Below are 18127 nucleotides of genomic sequence, written 5' to 3' on the forward strand. Positions count from 1 at the left end.
CACTTTGCTTCCCGGCGTCTTGAAATTATTATTATCAATCCATGCCAATGCACCACACTTATTAGAAAGGTTGTCATACAAGTAACTGACATTGAGAATGACAGACAAAATATCAACATTGTTATAAAAAAACAAATTACCTCCTCTGATGAATAGTATGATGTTTAATTGAGTGAATAGCAAGTAAGTGATATTAATTCCGCATTTAATTTTATTCTAGAAACTAATTGACCTAACTTGAACGGTGGGTGACAAGAATTGTGGTTCACTTCTTTGATCCGGTGTGGTTAACAGATTATTTTACTTATTAATGCACACTTATTATGAATCACTTAATTTACAGTGGATTGTGTTAGTTGTGTAAATAATATATCCTGGTATCTAGCATCATTAACTTTACACACTGGTATACACGCACATAAATACCAGTAAGACAAATTGTGGTAATCACACCACATTTTACAAAGGGCCTTCTGTTAGAAAATATCTTTGATAAAACTATCAAAAAAGTGTTCGCCGAATCTGATTTTCATAGTTAAATAGAAAATATAAAGTTCTCGCTTATTTAATACCAAGATAAATAGCCCAATACGCTGCGTTGAACAACAGGAACGCTGTTGGAAACACAACCCTGGCCAATTTATCCATTCTTTGTGCTTTCCGTCGATGGTAACTCGCCCTCATTTCCATGTAATCATCACTGATGTATATATTAGCAGTATGGCTATTGCACGAATCGCCATTTAATGCCAGTCGTTCGCCAATAAGGGATAGTCTAACGTCACGGACTGACTCTGAATATGCCTTCTTTTTACTGTTGTATTGGTCACGCATTTCCTAGAATAAATAAACAAAAAATAATAATAAATACATTCTGTGATTTATTGCTGAAATTTGTTGCATTGGGTGCAAAGTGTATTAGCTGGGCGTAGCCACCTATGTTGATTTTTTTTATTAATTAAATTTGTGTATAATTTCAAGCCAAGAAAAGAAAACAACGTTTTATTGCGCCATGGAATAACAGGCAAAGTAAACTATAATGCGAACACTCCAAGGAAAGGGAAAATAGATTGAACGTGCAAACATACATTAACTGAAATGTGTTCGAGTGACTGTGTGCAAATAGTGTGACATGTGTTGACCCATGCTGTTGTCCCAGCAGATAAAACTCAAACGTATATAACCAAAATCAACATTGTATTCCTGGAAACTGCATGACACAGTTTGCTATTATAAACGAAATGGTTATTTGACTCTCTGTATGTTCTTTCCAAATATTGGCGATATTTGCGCATCTGTGTATTTCATCGGCGGTAGCGTAGCATGGATATGCTATAATGATCACATTGTCAAGGGGGATGCTATTCACATAGTCAAATAAATGCTTTCCAATTCTATAACAGTTGCTACAAAAAATACATGACACACATTATAAGACTTTGACAGGCCATATTGACGGTATATCTTAAACACAGCACTAGATAGCTATCGAGATGGATATTTATAGTCTGTGCCTTTCCAATATCACAAGCAATTTACACTGGTTTTGTATATTTTGTTCATCTCGTAACAATATCTTGAACAAAATATCTAAACATACACTTATATATGTTGTTGACGGTGAATGGTTATTAGAGTTGTCAATAATGTCCCAGAAAACACCTATCGTCATATAGTTAGTTAATAATAAGTCGATATTAAATTGCGACACCGAACAATGTACAGCGAATATCAATAGAAAGTTAAATTACGACGACTATTTGACGTCTCAAAATCTATTTTGTTTCGAAGTATGACAACCTTCATCTTTGTTAATACAAAATAACCACCATCATAACGACGTCGCTTCGTCGACGTTTAATTCAGGACGGTACATTCTAGTGAAAATAGTCGAGTTTCAATAATATCCTATGTTAATACGACGTCTGTATTTGACGTTGCCCCGATGTTAACTTCAATTCAGTATATATATATATATATATATATACGTTAATGAATAAAACATAAAATATGAGACAATATCTTAAGGTTCGTACATTAAATAAAATCACATAGTATTGTAGTCTTTGTACACTTGAAAAACATTGTCCAATCAATGGGTAAATTATGTGTTTAGTGAAACAAAAAAACATTTTAAACATTACATTATGTATTGTTCTGTTGTATTCATAATACATATGACGCCACACGTGAAATAAATGAAATCATAGTTTACTAGATGCAACAAAATGTATGCTTGGTATGGTTATCGTGTCCGAAGTTATCACTCAGTGCAGTGTTAACGCGGCTTTTACTACCTATTCGTTACTTAAAATTCAATTGGCCCACAACACCTGTGCATTCATCAACTAGACGCTCATCCAGTAAATTCCATCTGTGGCATGAGGCACGACCCACTTTCAGATATGTGTACGCTTCGTGTTAAATTCGTCTAACTCTGAGCTATTAATCCTACCTCTGACACTGGGCTGTTTGAATACCTAATTATATATCTTGTGTATAACATGAAATACGTTTCTAATAATTACGATTCAGTCGCTTCGTGACAACAGGGATGTCCGCCATAATGGTCGAGAAGTAGAAAACCTTTAATTCTATTTCAATAACAAGCAGCATACAAGGTCACTACAAATTAGCTATGGTATCTAGTTGCACCAATTCGTAATTCGTGTCGCTTTCTATCTATAAAAGAACTATGTTGTCTAAATTTGTTCAAACTGAGTTTGATATGGTAAATATTGCACGGTCCACTCGTCGGCATTAACATACCATTACGAGGCTAGATTATGTGAAGTTCTCACCAAAACATGCTAACTTGAATTGCCTGCATATGTAGTAGGGCGCCCACTACAGGCACACACGAATCGCCACTCTAACAACAACACTCCTTTCAGTATCACGTGTCAATTTTGTTTTGCCCAAAGCCTATCAATACTTTTGCAATAATTAAATATCACACCACTGCATGTCAGGTGAATGTTTGGCTTGAAACACCGCGGAATTCATTCGTGCACAAGACGGTGACTGTGCGAATCATCGTGAGAACGCAGCTATATGACTGACGTTAATCGAGAATCACGTGTACCAGAAACCCGCCGGTGATCAATATAATAACCAAACTATGTATAATATAGGCAACCAAACTATATATAATGAACTAACAGTATAAGCAGCGTAGCGTACTCACTAGTCGTTTCTTTACCATTGCTAACTCTGATCTTTCTGCTGTACGGTGCAGAAAATTGACTGTTGCAAACTCAATTAAGGCAGCGAACACAAACAATGAGCATCCAGCCATCCAGACATCAATAGCCTAAAAAGTAAATAACAAAGAACATAATTAAGCAGATATTATGCATTCGCTTATTACAAAATAAAATAAATTGGGCTTTCTTTCTCACGACTAAATGTTTTGACAGGCTGATGGGTGATTGACAAAGATATTATTAGTTTGAGTAAATAACTAACGACGATGTCAAATTTATATTGTTCAATTAATTGCGTAATACAGAATATTTCTATCAAACAATTCACCGTTTCGAATTCTGATTATATAGTAATCGTTATATGGTTTTATAAGCTTTTATGTAGGTCAGATAGTACTGTTCTCAATCCCCAATGCTCCGTCCAATTTATAAATTACTTAGAATTTAATGGGCTGTGCGATCAAACAACCATAGTACAAACAATAGGTATGAAGCGTTGTCTCCATTAGTGAAAGCAATAACACTATAAATTCTAAAACTGCTAATATAATTACATTATACTATAATCGAGAATATTCTAATGATATTTAACCCATTTAAACATTATTATCAAGTCATGTCTGAATTACGGTTCTGTCTGCAAAAAATAATAAGGGTAACTGAAAACATTATGATGTTATATTGTACAGTGGCGGCGGCGAAAATTTTGGGGAGTCGCCACTACCCCACCCCCCGCAAATCGAGCTGAAATCCCTTGTGTATTTGTGTCGATGCGACACAGTTGAAATGAAATGCCTGTCTTGTTCCTCAAAATGAGGAAATATCGTTTAAGGGGGTCCAGATTTTCCCGGAGTAGCATGCCCCCGGACCCGTCAGTAAGGTCGCGCATTCGGTGCAGATCCCGCCCCCATACAAAATTCCGTGCCGCCGTCTTAGAATGAATAAACTTATAATCAACTACCGTAGCCATGAGATCGTGTTATTGCGTTCGATATTGTTTTGGCTATATGTATTCAGTATTTATGCGATACAAAAACAGCCTATTCAGAAGCTCGGGGACATCGCGACAATCCGGGAACAGTATTGAACATTTCCCGCATTTATCACTTGGAGTGAGCTTATAGCGCATGCGCACTGCGATACTAATATGACATATTAGTAGGCTCTTCACCGAGTTCAATGTGATACTGCTATTGAACCTATTTGTTTTTCTGTGCAGTAAGTTAATAAGTTTTAAATCAATTCTAAAGTAAATGTATACCACATATAAATAATACCGTTAACATACTTTAGTATATGAGACCTTGGGCAATGCATCTCGAGCACCAGAGCTAAGCGTAGTTAACGTTAGTACGGTGGTGATTCCAAGACTTGCACGTGCAGGTGTGGCATCAATGTGCATCCAAAATGACACCCAAGATAGAATCACTAGGAGCGCTGAGGGTGCATATGTTTCCAATATGTAGTAAGTTAGTTCACGATGCAATGGAAACACAATCTGCAGGCAGCCATAATCTCCTAAAGAAATGAACAACAAGTATTATTATATATCTGACACCGAAAATAATAGAATTTGACGCTCTGTCAGCACTCGTTCTAAATCGTATCACAACGTTTGAATTTTCCCTTATATAGGGTAAACTACGTCACCAAAATTAACGCATTATTGGTTATTGACGTCAAACTGGATCACCTTCTTTGTTTATATTGGACGGAAATAGAATCACTGAACGCAAACGTCTACACAGCGCGAAACATGTTCGTTTATTATATCGAGCCATATTCTCTCATTAAAATCTTACTATTAGCGGGAAAAATGTAAAGTATTAAAGACATCATGGGAATACTGCAAAGTATGCTCTCAGGCAGTACTGGGACGAACCGACCTCTGCTACACGTTGGTCGCTGCGAACGCCGTACTGCATTTGTACGTACTTTGCGTTGTTCTCGTAATGACCTCATAATAATGCTGTTCGATACTGCATGAATACATTTGACTATGATTTATCATGTCATGATAACGCATTTTTTTCAGTAGCAGTATTCAGAAGTATTCTTGACTTTATGAAACACTTGAATTATCTAACATACATGTTCACTGTTTATTTTGGTATATATAATCACAGCGCAAGCGTATAGGTAATTATGATGTTTATATAACGAATACTGGTTCGGGTCCTGCAAACGCAACAATGTTAGTTTCAAGATAAATCATAATTTGGTCGATATTAAACAATATACGTTTTTGTTCATGTTCTTTAAAAATATACCTGCGACAGTTAACTACAGTGGTTTACAGTAGCGGATTTGTAGAAAGTGTTTTATTGTTCGTCCCCATCTTCAACGTCAGTGAACGTTTTGTTGTCTTTGCTCATTAGATTATAGATGAACTTATATAATTTAATTCATTGATGTTTGATACTAACTTAATAAGTAATCCAGAATGAATAATCACGAATTAGAGTTATGAAACCTAAATTTATACTACTGATAGACGCACACAGTGATAAGCTTTAATCAAATTGAAGCGAATAGAAAAGAATATAAATCGTAAAATATAAATCAATTTTCATGGTGGTAGTGTGATATTATGACGCAAATGACCGTATCATATCATGTAACGACAGTTCCCCATTTGTTGGGTAGCACAAATACATAATAGAAGTGTGCTGGTACATTGTTCGGATCGTTACTACCATAAACAATATGTTTGAATAGATAAATATTTCACAAATAAATCACAATGTGGCTTTGTATGGTAGTTCATGTTATCAGATCAACTTAACCTGTCAAACTCAGTTATTTCCACTCGTACCAATTTACATTATAATCACGACATTGCCTCAGTGATTTGGCTATTCACACATTATGAAATTGATGTTATTTTATATCGGCGGGTAGTCGAGTAAGAACTTGAACCTGACTTGATTTATTATTATAGGACACAACAATTAAAAGCTTTACTTAGAATTGTAAAAATACCAACACGTATATTTATTTTACAATCAAATATATACAGATGTAATTGCAAGACAATTGCATTCAGACAAATGATACGCATCTAAGCTAATTGAAATATATATGGCTTCATTGAAAGGATCAATATATGGTTATATAATCTTTTGCTTCATTACTAATATCCAGCTTCAGAATACTACTGTACTTAAGTGGTTTGCCTTATGCGCTCACATCAAACCAGTTAATAGCAAACATCGTATATTACCACTCGTAATACCATTTAATCCCAGTTGGGTGCGTTGCCTTAGCGTTTGCGGACCAATAAACGCAATATATAAAACAGTTATAAATGAATCATGGTTAATTCATTTTCCATTATGTCACGGCTGCAAATTGTGCACGGGGGCACAATCGGGAGTAATGAACGACTTGTAGCGCAGGTTATATCGATCGCATTTTGTGGGTGCGTGGCAATTCTGACAGTGCAATAAATTTCGATATCGCCCTATTTTTTACAATATAGATATAGGAATCGTAATTCAAATATAACTGAACGAGTTTAACTGATACACTGTTTAATTTTCTCAACATCAACTTGTCCACGTACTTCAGGTTTGTTTCAATCATGGTTACTGACATTTTCTCTCTGAACTTGTAAAGAAAACCGACAAAATTTTCATGCATCTGATATTGCAAGTATGGCGACCACTAACGAAAATGTCCGATCATATCAAACAATTGTGTTCAGTCACAATATGATATACCAATATTATGTTTATTTTTAGAAAATGATTTGTCTACCTTTTAGACTATTGACATTATTTCTTTTTTGAAAAAACGACAATTGTCTCTACCAGGTATATACCGTTGCTGTTTAAATTAGTAATTATAAATAATATAAATAAAGTTCTGATATTCCGCTGATTTATTGGGACGAATGACAAATAGCGACCATTATATTACACATGTTTTCTGTCACTAATATATATGCTACTGATCAAAGCTTATTCCTTATTATTATTATTGTACATCTGTCACCGTAACGCCATAAGTTACAGCGTGCCGTAATTTTGCGGTATTTTACAGGGTATTTTCATCATACCATATTAAGAAATGCGAATTGCAAATATGGAACGATTACGCGCGTAAGTGTCCTCTAATAATGAAAACAAACAAGGCAGCCCCAGGGTTTGACCGGACTCCATACAAAGAAGTTCGCTCAATATGTTCTAAACATTTTGTATTTTGTCATTCCCATGATGTATCCTTAGGAGGAAAAGATGTATAATAATAAGAGAGTAAGCAGTCGCATCGACCTCCGCTGCGCATCGGTCGATACTCCCGCTGTTCTGTCTTCATAATTGTCGTTATCCTCGTAATAACCTAATAGTACTCTTACTGTCTTCTATACCATATGGTACGCACATAAGTGCGCAGTGATTGAAATAGTTTATATCAAAAATGTTCTTGTTTAAATTTTGTAATCAGATATATTATTGGCAATGTACTATTATATTTGATGACATTTTCAGTATTGAATACTTGTAAACTCAGAATTTCTTTTCTTTTTAAACACCTTCTCCTTACTTTACTCGTTACATAAAACAATATTGTATTCATATCCATTGAAGCTCAATAATGCGATACATTATTGCGAATATTCTGAAACAATGAAGTTATAAAATTCACTGATATTGACAATGCTGTAATATAATAGTCATTATACCTCGATGTATCAAAGTATATTCAAGATCGATCTGTGATTTTGCAAATTTAGTCCGTACAAGTTACTGAATGGCCTGTTCCGATGCATTATGGTTAATTATACCAATATGTTTTCTTTTTTCATGCGTTTATTTTAATTGTTTGACGATTAAAATTATGTAATACGCAGTGACCTGAAGGGAGTAGTGTGGGAATAAGCCTGAATCAAGCAGTAGCCATTGATTAAAGTAAGTGTGCTTAGTGATTCAATAGCATGAACACTGTTTGGCGTACCAATGACATAACTATACGATTTACATTGATCCTTGATATTATACAGAATAAATGAACTCAAAACATGATTTCATGATGAGTTTTCCTCGCTATACGATTGCGTTTTATAGAATCACAAGCAAAACGAGGATACATAAATTACAGCATGGAACTCTGGATTTGATCTCGTGATCACGTCAGAGCACAACCGTCAAAAATATTCGTATTCAAGTGCATTGAATTGGACTGGATTTTTAGCTTTTTAAAACAGTATGACATGATAAAAATTAAGATATTCTAATCATCTGTTTTAATGTTAACTAACTATCCTTATTATTATTACGAGGCTTATTGCTAAACATTAAAATACATCGTGCTTTCATCCTTTAAAATCCATTCACATATATTGCCAAGGGAGAACACAGATAACTATCTTCCCAATGTCGTTCCGCTAACTTAATATCGCCTTTGTGTATACTAAACCATTACACTGACGGAAGGTAATTATATCGTTATAATAGTTCGTTGACATTATTCTGAAGTAGGGTAGCATGACGTTTATGCATCATCATCAAAATCATCATTTACTTTGAGGCATTGTGACGTGAAACCTAACAACAAATACTGATGTACTGAACATGTTTGAACAGTAAGTTCTGTTTCGGGATTGTTCTATAATTAAAAAAGATATCTATAACTTATTTTCTTTATGTTTTTGGAAGTTGCATTCTCTACAATCATCCGCAATATATACATAAAATATACACACATAAATTTGTTTATATTGTACAATTATTCAATTATAAACTTGCCATTTATGTTTATCCAGCGTTGCAAATATTGCAAAAAGCAGACAGGAATACATATGTGCTGGGTATTAAATGGCGCCACTTTCATCAATTTAAGACCGAAGATATGTCATTCGTCTTTCAAATAAAAGTTACAGTAAATATATCAGCTTGCTAGTTATATGAACTCATAATTTGCAATTAAACTGTTCTTAACTAGGACCAAAATGTAACGATATACTATCATGTCTTAGCTTATTTGTTACGTATGATTGTTGGAGGTCGTTCACAACGCTGATATTGTTTTGTCAGGCGTTGTCTGTCAATAAACATATAGTTTTTGTCACACTTCATTTGACGAAAGGTTATAAAACCAAACAGAGTTGTTTATTTTAACAACTTACATTCATATTATTGACGTTACATGAACTCTTCTTTGCTAGGGGACGCGACTTATAAGAGATTGTTGTATTGATACTATGAAACGACACCAGCTTACTGAATAAAACCATAGAGACACTTACCTAGGGGGTAGTTTGTATAACACCTGGACACGTTGGTGATTCCAAGTGAAAACTGTGGCAATTCTAAATCCTTAGCAACATACACCGGGTTAGTTTCATCCCACTGTATGATCACATCTTTTGTGGTATAACCAACTACAGGAAGAACAAAACAAATAGACCACAACATCACAGTATGTCCAAATACGAAAGCTAACACAAGATTCGAATGGTAATAAATTGAGTATACACCGAATCTAACTTACACGTTTCTATTTGCATTCCACAGCTTTGTTTATCCATTGGAAACTTGTGAAGATGCATACTGCATGACAATGTTACACTCACTCTAAATAATTAATAAAAGAACATACGTAGAATAAGATGTAAATTGGAATAGTTCAACAACAGTTTATTCTTCAAGACGAATAATTTTGTATCGATTAAATTAGCATTATTCTATTATGCGCTTTATTTTGACCATATCATATTCTTTAAAATATAATCAGTTTATGGGTTCATACTCTCCGACTCTACAGTACATTATCTATTCCAGCATTATGATATATGCCGGTTTGAAATGAATAGCTCGCAGTAAACAATGGTGTACATTACATCCAAGACAAGACCTAATTTCCCTAATTTGTACATTTTGCACATGTACGCACTTAATGATTTTCATAGTTTCACTGCTTTCCTGAGAATTAAAAAAAAAAGAACAGAGACAACCACAATTACGACACATGTATCCCAAGCGTCAAACGTCTACCTTCCCAGTGGCCTTAGTCAATCAGCTGCTTCCCGTTCATAATAATTCAGCTCACCTTATATCATATATGATTGTTCCATTGGGATAAATGCGTATCTGTTTATTATCTACTGTAACTGTATGGAACCGCCCCTCTTTCTCATTTACAAAGTAGAGATCGGGTGTCCAGATATTATCAATAAGGTTTGACTGCGAGTGTAAATCAATTGCTTCCGTGCCATTGAACTCTAGTCGTGGATCTGTCCATCGTTCTATCAAGAACATTGTAACACCATAATCCTACAGCGATTTTAATAAATTAAAAACTTATTGTAAGCCAATAATATGACATTGACAAATTGAATGACTTTGAATATATGACAGAATTTCAGTAATTTATATTTAAATGGTATCATTTGAATATTGGATGATGTTCAAGGGTCAAGGTTGTAATCGTCTATGAAATTACTTCATTATTCTGACAAATACTATTTCTAGTAAAGAACATTGGTTTTGTAGATGGCGCTTTGTACCATGCCATTCAAATATTCCATGTGGCTAGATTGCATATTAATAGCTTACCATTGTGATTTCCGATACTGAATGTAAGCTACTGATCCATACAAAGCACGTAACCACCACAGGTGAACCTGGAGGGAAAAAACATTGAGAAAATATTACAGTTATCAGAGGCACAATGCACGTTTTAGTACCTCGTAAATCAGGTCGTCACATTGTCTGCCCGACTACACAAACTTTAAGATTACATCTATATGTGTGTTTACATTTAATCAATGCAATCGGCTTTCAACATCTATTAAGCCGATTTAAATACCTATAATAATATATAACATCATAATACCAGATACAACAGTAATTTTGTATTATTGTATTTTATAGCATGCAAAGCAGTATATAATACGTAAGTCGCATCATAATATGTAGTACAGCGACGAAGATCTACGTTGTTAATATGTTCCACTCAATAATCCTGTGATATCACATCTCAGTGTTGTTACGCGTGCTGTGATAGGTTGAGACTCGGTCACATGACACTGAATAACAATGGATATTACATGGTATATTGCCCGCCAAGCGGATAGTACATGTGTATATCGGATGAATGACGTCACTGAAACTATTGCGCATAACAAATTGTCGACAGCGAATGTGCCAGAATGGAAATAATTAAGTAAGATACACCGTTTTGATATTTAGAGCCATAATGTACGGTGAAGCCGCCACAGCAAACAATGTATGTATGCTATTGAGTAATGTACCACTTTTATAAAACATAGAATAAAATATTGCATACTTCAAATATACGTGTTATTTTGTTATTTTGTGAGAGAACGGGTGCGAGAAATGTATGGCAGATATAAATGTGCGTGCTGGGAAGTCTGTTCGATGAAGTCTGGGATAAAATAAATAACACATGGTCGTTCGTTGTCTGCCCTCTGACTGTTAGTCAGCAATATTATGGTCATGACTACAATTCCTTGGACAGGCAACAAGTCGTGATATTACCCTCACAGGCTTATTTAATTATTTATTATTTTTCACCTGTCGCCGTAACGCCATAAATTACAACGTGCCGTAATTTTGCGTTTTTTACGGGGTATTTTACCATATTAGAGATTGCGAATTCCAGATATCGAATGATTACGCGCGTAAGCGTCATCTAATAATAAAAAACAAACATGGCAGCCAACAGGGTTTAACCGGACTCCACACAAAGAAGTTTGCTGATTTTGTTCTGAACTTTTTGGATTTCGGGGTTTTCATGATGTATCATTTGGGGGGAAAGTATAATAATAATAAGGTTATTACGCAAATACCCAAAAGTATGCACTCAGACAGTACACCGTCGCATCGACATGCGCACTCCTGCTGTACTATCTTCGTGCATACTTTTCGGTATCCTTGTAGTAACCTCATATTATATGTCCCGGCTTGTAACTTATTCTTTACAGCGGTGTCTTTTAGATCTAACGATATTTAAGATGAAACGTAAACGCGTTCGATTTGATATCTGAATGTGCCTACTGTAAAGGGGGTAATTATTCACTGGGTTTTAATTTAGCTTATTTCGCTGACTGGAAAATGCGCTAAATTAAAACCCAGTGAATATGTAAAATTTACCATAGAACACATTATCTAAATGACGAAACCGTGAATGTAAAACCCACTGAATATGCCTGAAATGGTAAATCATTGAAATTTAAACCCAGTGAAAATTTTACAGTATCTAACGATTTTGAATATGCTTTTCCGAATTAATGCGGCCCGCAATAATATTTCAAATTTTCACCACAAGTCATGCATAATCCCAACAAAATTACACATTATAGCCCAAATTCACAAATACATCGATATACATATAATTGGTAACACATATATGAACCAGAAAAAGTATAAACATCTACGTACCCATGAAATTCGGTCGAAGACGGTGGTCATAACTTCGCCAGCGATTATCAGAGAACATTGAATTGAGGTCGTTGTTTTCGCAAGGAGCAAGAAAACTTGGACGTTCAGAACTGAAAAATAAACGATTGAAATACTAATGTAATGATTTATAATTTTTGAAACAAATCAGCATATTGTAATTCGTCACCATAGAATGTATATGCAAATGCGTTATATGCCATTAAAGCTGTACCAATAATAGGCCTATACGACGTAATAAATGTTTAACTGCCGTGTATTGAATTATCAAATCAAAGAAAAGCGGACGAACGTATGCGTTGGAAATACTAACTGGATTCCCATCTGTTTTACAATACAACGAGTCTCAATAATTGTATATACTTCTAGATCCGACACAATCAACAATAAATGATTCATATGGCTATTTTCCGCTGAATATAATAATCCAATAGTAATACAATATTGTACCAAATATGCTGTATAGCAAACAAGCCGTTGAGGTTTAAATAACCTAAATGTTATTGGATACAGTTGCGCAGTGAAGGTCGTTCGATATAAACTACGCTTGACACAAGCTTTTATAGACGTTATTGAAATTTAATTGGAATTGTGAAGCCTTTGTATAACGTAATTTGTGTCAATGGATTTTCAGACCATATCCAAAAGGGGGGGTCTTAAAATGACATGGGATTCTAGAATTGTGATATACAGTTGTTGTGTTGTAAACAGTAAAAAATAGTATTGCATGTGATTAGGGATTTATACTATGATATGTTAATGTAGTTGGCACATGGCAATAATCACACCAACCATCGTATCATCAGGATTTATCAAGTTACCAGAATACACAATCAGATTGTTTAAGGATATTATTAAATGCAAAAACCGATGTCGATGACCAGCCAGTGTATATTTAGCTGTAGGATAAATGAGTACAATACACATTACAGGCTTCGAAGGCACAATTCGCAGACGAATTATAAAGATGAAATAACGTCGAGCAATTTACGTTCTGTGTGTGTTATTTTAAAACTGTATTTGCATTGTATCGCATGCTTATGTTTTAATGTATTAAGTATATATTGGAACTTGAAACTATGGTCTCGTTATCAAGAAGGTCGTTTCAACTGATTACATGGTCTTCTATGTAGTCGTATTGAGTAATATTATATTGTGTAAATGATAAATTATGTTTTCTACTGAATAGTACTTTTATACTATCGACTCATGTTGCTGATGTAAAATGGTGTTGTACTAGCTATGTCAAGTGTTGACACAAGTCAAGCAACCCCACAAGTAACTAAATTCAAATATATCAAACATTGCCGTTAATCACAAGCCAGCAAACCAAAGATGGACAATGATTCTAATTCGGTAACCTTATGTACGAATTCAGATATACAGATAATTGTTAGGCTCAATCATTTAATTTGTAGCGTGTTTGTTACAACATGGAAGTACGTTCCCCTCAACATTTCCTACTAGTAATGCTTCTTCGTACATTATACTATATAGAAAGGATTGTCAATAATAACCAATGCTACTTCCTGTGCTAGACAATTAAATACATTATTCGTCGAATTTAGATTATTGTGTATATTTCAACCGGCATGTTATTATAGCTCTGAATAAAGTCTTGGGGATACTCTTATATAAAGACACGACAATGTACGGAAGCGGGCGTAATGTACATGCATGCGAGATTGTGACGACATATCTTCCTGTCAACCATGCCTACACATTTGCATGTAAATAAACGTGAATAGTAATGTTTATTAGGGACATCAACAAAGTATTGTAGAGCGACTGTATATAAGACATGAAGGCGAATCAGTGTAATCTCCAGGGAATTAATTGTCAAGCAATATATGACCAATAAACTATTTATAGTTGACCCACGTCACACACCGATGACAATTAGACCAGAAACGTGTGTGTTACATTTCATTTCCGGCAAGTTTTCATTCAGAAGAAATGATTAGCGAAGTGACCATGATCAAAAAAAAGTTAACAAGTTGTATAAATATATGGTTATTTCTTAACATTGGAAAGCTTTTGGAGCGTTTGAAAGTGAACCGACTTATAAAATGAGGTTAGTAGGAGAATATCGCAAAGTATACACGAAAACAATGTAGCTAGAGTTAAGTATGGATCGACGCGTAGTGTGAATAGTTGTGTATATCTCACCATATAATTAATGTTCACTAATGCTCGTTAATGCCAATATTAAACATACACGTGTCAGCCAAAAAGTGGTTACGTAAAGATATTCAGTGTACTAGAAGGCAGTACATTAGTCGTAACCCCAACACGTTCCATCTGAGGGCTTACTTTGCGTTATAATCAATATGCTTCTCCCTGACCTAGCCACACAGTGTTTTCAGTCAAAAACTGAACACAATGGTTAAAAATAGTGTAACTTTCTTGCTATGGGCTTTTCTTTCAAACATGCCCGCCAAGTTAGAAATTTGCACTCAAGTAAAAGGTAAGATGCAGATTCTACAAAAGACGAGCAAGAATTAATACATTTCGAATAAAAGTGAAATAATGTTTAAACAATAATCTAGGAACAAATACTTTCCGTGTTGTTGTTATGTATATATTTTTGCAATAATCGAATGCTGTACAGGTGTCAAATATAATATACTACTGCATAAACACAATTAACGCATTTGAACGTCTCTTTTGCTATAGCATATTGAATGTTAGGCCATGACGGGATGCAAATCATGGGAAATTCAAATGCCGTTGACTTGATTTTCAGCGTATGTCGAAGTACTCGATTGATGTGCGTAGAATGTTCCCAACTTAATGTGTCCAACTAGTTCAGATATATAAAATTTAGAGGCACGGGTAACTACTGGCGCCAACCAGTCATTGATTCAAACATGTAAGTTGAACGCATTGACCATTGAGCAGTGTTAAAATAATACTGAATACACTGCATGTTATATACTATGTTTAATGGAAGTAAACATGTTGCGTGCGTGACTCAAACCGACGATCGCGTACAGTACCATATCGCCGAGCAGCTACCGGACGTACGCAATTACGTTTTGAAATCAGTAGTTCGCTGGCCCCAATATTATATTCGGGAGCTCCTTCCCTCATTGCTTTTGAGAAATATTCAGTATCGTTTCATCTAAAGCATGCTTACAATAAGTTAAATACAAACGACCACAATAACAAATCAAATTTACAAGTGAACTGAGAAGAACAGGCAGCAACTACATGAGCGACAAACATAATAGCACTGGCAATACATGATAGGATCAGATTCTGCATTACTACTGAGACATTGTGTCAAAACCAAACTGAAATTGAAACTACTAATGAGGAACATGGCCATTTACAGATTTATTTATATGAGGGATATGACGGTAACCAATAGATTAATAGACTTCAAAATTACAAACTGCGTAGTTTTTACATTTCATAACGAAGATAAATTGATATGTTTGATCAGAGTGGGTAATTGTGTTAATATGGAACTTCATTTCGATAATGGGAAGTGCTGATGGATATCCGCTTTTAGCTGCGTTAATAATTTAGCGTAAGTAAGTAAGGTAAAATACACTTGAATAATTTAGTGTTAATAAAGTAGAATACACTCCCCTGTTCCAGTCGAAACATGGTAAATGGGAAAAAGGAACAATCAAATTAACCTTCGCCTATGAAGTGGATAAACAAAAATGGAAGGCATGGGAAAGGAATGGAATGGAACAAAAGATGATAGATAAATCATGACTAAGATGCTTATGGGTTGGTCTGGTGGAGATGGGAAAATAAACGAATTGGATGAGACTGTGGTCTATATGTGAGAGTATTAAGACGTAATTGCTTGAGAACGAGTAGGTAGCGTCACCACAGAGAACATGTTTGCATAGTGGGGCATACTATCCATGTTATCATTATTGACATTCGATCTCACTTAATACGATTAATCAATGTCACTTTTATCCAGTTGGAACCATATTCTCAATTATGCTATTTTTAACGTTAATAATTAGACATCACTTTTTAAATTTACTTTAATTTTACTGTAATGTTGCATTTTGTTCCTGTTCGTATATTTTTAGATACCAAAGAACATTTGTTGATGGCGTATCTCTTTTCAAAATATCATGGTACATCGTGTTAATTATGTTATACCCGAAAAACCTAATTGGAATCAAACTTTTCAAAATATATTTCTAGTTGAACGGTACACCCTCCGACACGTTGAAATCATAGAAATGGAACCCTGCATACACAAGTTGTCTCATTTTCTTAAGAATATAAACACAGTTTTTAAATCTGGCCGCATTTCAAACTTTGTAAATGTTCACACAAATAGTCCAATGGTGTTATTGAATAAAAATAGCTAGTGTAAATCATTCATGATTTGTTAAATACTCTTTTAACTATAAAGCACTCAAGTCAAATAAAGTAGCGATAAAAATTGCGTCTTATTGTAAGCATTATTTAGTTTTACTGAATAAACGAACGGTTTCCAATGTTTTAAAGCTCTGTGTAATTAGTTATGCACATATCACTATATTAATAATTTTCACGCAAGGAACATCAACTGAGCTGCGCTGTTAAACATATTGCATCCAAATAGAGGTTATTCAAACAAAGTTAGTTACAAATTATTACTACAAACTACAATAACGTTATACAAACAAAATATACGCACGAAGACAGTACAGTGACCACCGAGTGCTTACATTGCAAAATTCGCTCCTGCTTATTATTACAATACAAAATGCCAGCAACAATATTGAATTTTCATTTTCGTTTTGTGCTGTAGCGCTGAAGCATTTGGTATGAAGAAAGGAACGTTTTTTAGGATTACGTAGGTTGAATGTTGGTGACCCTTAAATAAGAGAAAATATGAACGTTATAACGAGTTCAAATATGTATCAAACAAATCAACATGTTTACTGACGTAAAATAATATTAGTTTTTAGTCTTAGATGTATAATAATAGTCTATATTATAGGATTAACTTACACACTTTCTGAATGTCACACTTACTGAGAGCGTAGCTCCACATGCGTTGAGTCCAAAACTGCAAATGAGAGTATAATCTATCCAGCGTTTATCGAGCAAGATAATACATCTTTTATGAGACAACAATTGATGACAATGTCACCATTAGATGAAGATAAACAATTATTTGACCCCGAGAGATGAACTATTCCACGTCTAGAATTCATTTTATAATGGAGAATTGATTCATTGCCTGCATTTATTGGATAATGCATCAATGTAATTAATGCCTACTGTCATCTCTTTGTATTCCATGACTGACAAATCGTGCGTGTAACATTATATATATCGAAATAGCTATAACGTAAAAGCACACGTATACATGAAAATGAAACTGTTGATGATGAAAGATGTCATAAATCAGTGACTGTAGGCATAAACTAACGTCTCACAGACAACACACAACAACAGATGCTGTTACGTTTCATGTATTGGACATTTTTGCGACTTATTTCACACTATCTGGAAATACCGTGTTTCTGG

The 18127-nt window shown here is 34.6% G+C and overlaps 1 protein-coding gene across 1 annotated transcript; it reads right to left on the minus strand.

The window, feature by feature from the left end:
- Positions 1-370: 370 nt before the first annotated feature.
- Positions 371-13027, minus strand: LOC100367402 (glycine receptor subunit alpha-3-like). Its single transcript, XM_078013734.2, has 9 exons — positions 12942-13027; positions 12611-12720; positions 10763-10830; positions 10257-10480; positions 9699-9781; positions 9454-9588; positions 4495-4724; positions 3188-3313; positions 371-837 (listed from the first exon to the last, which is right to left on the minus strand). The coding sequence occupies exons 1-9, from the start codon at positions 13025-13027 to the stop codon at positions 562-564; spliced, it is 1338 nt and encodes a 445-aa protein (XP_077869860.1). The 3' UTR covers positions 371-561.
- Positions 13028-18127: the final 5100 nt, after the last annotated feature.

The sequence above is a fragment of the Saccoglossus kowalevskii genome, chromosome 3 (genome assembly GCF_978046115.1).
Source record: "Saccoglossus kowalevskii chromosome 3, keSacKowa6.1, whole genome shotgun sequence".
Classification (NCBI taxonomy): domain Eukaryota; kingdom Metazoa; phylum Hemichordata; class Enteropneusta; family Harrimaniidae; genus Saccoglossus; species Saccoglossus kowalevskii.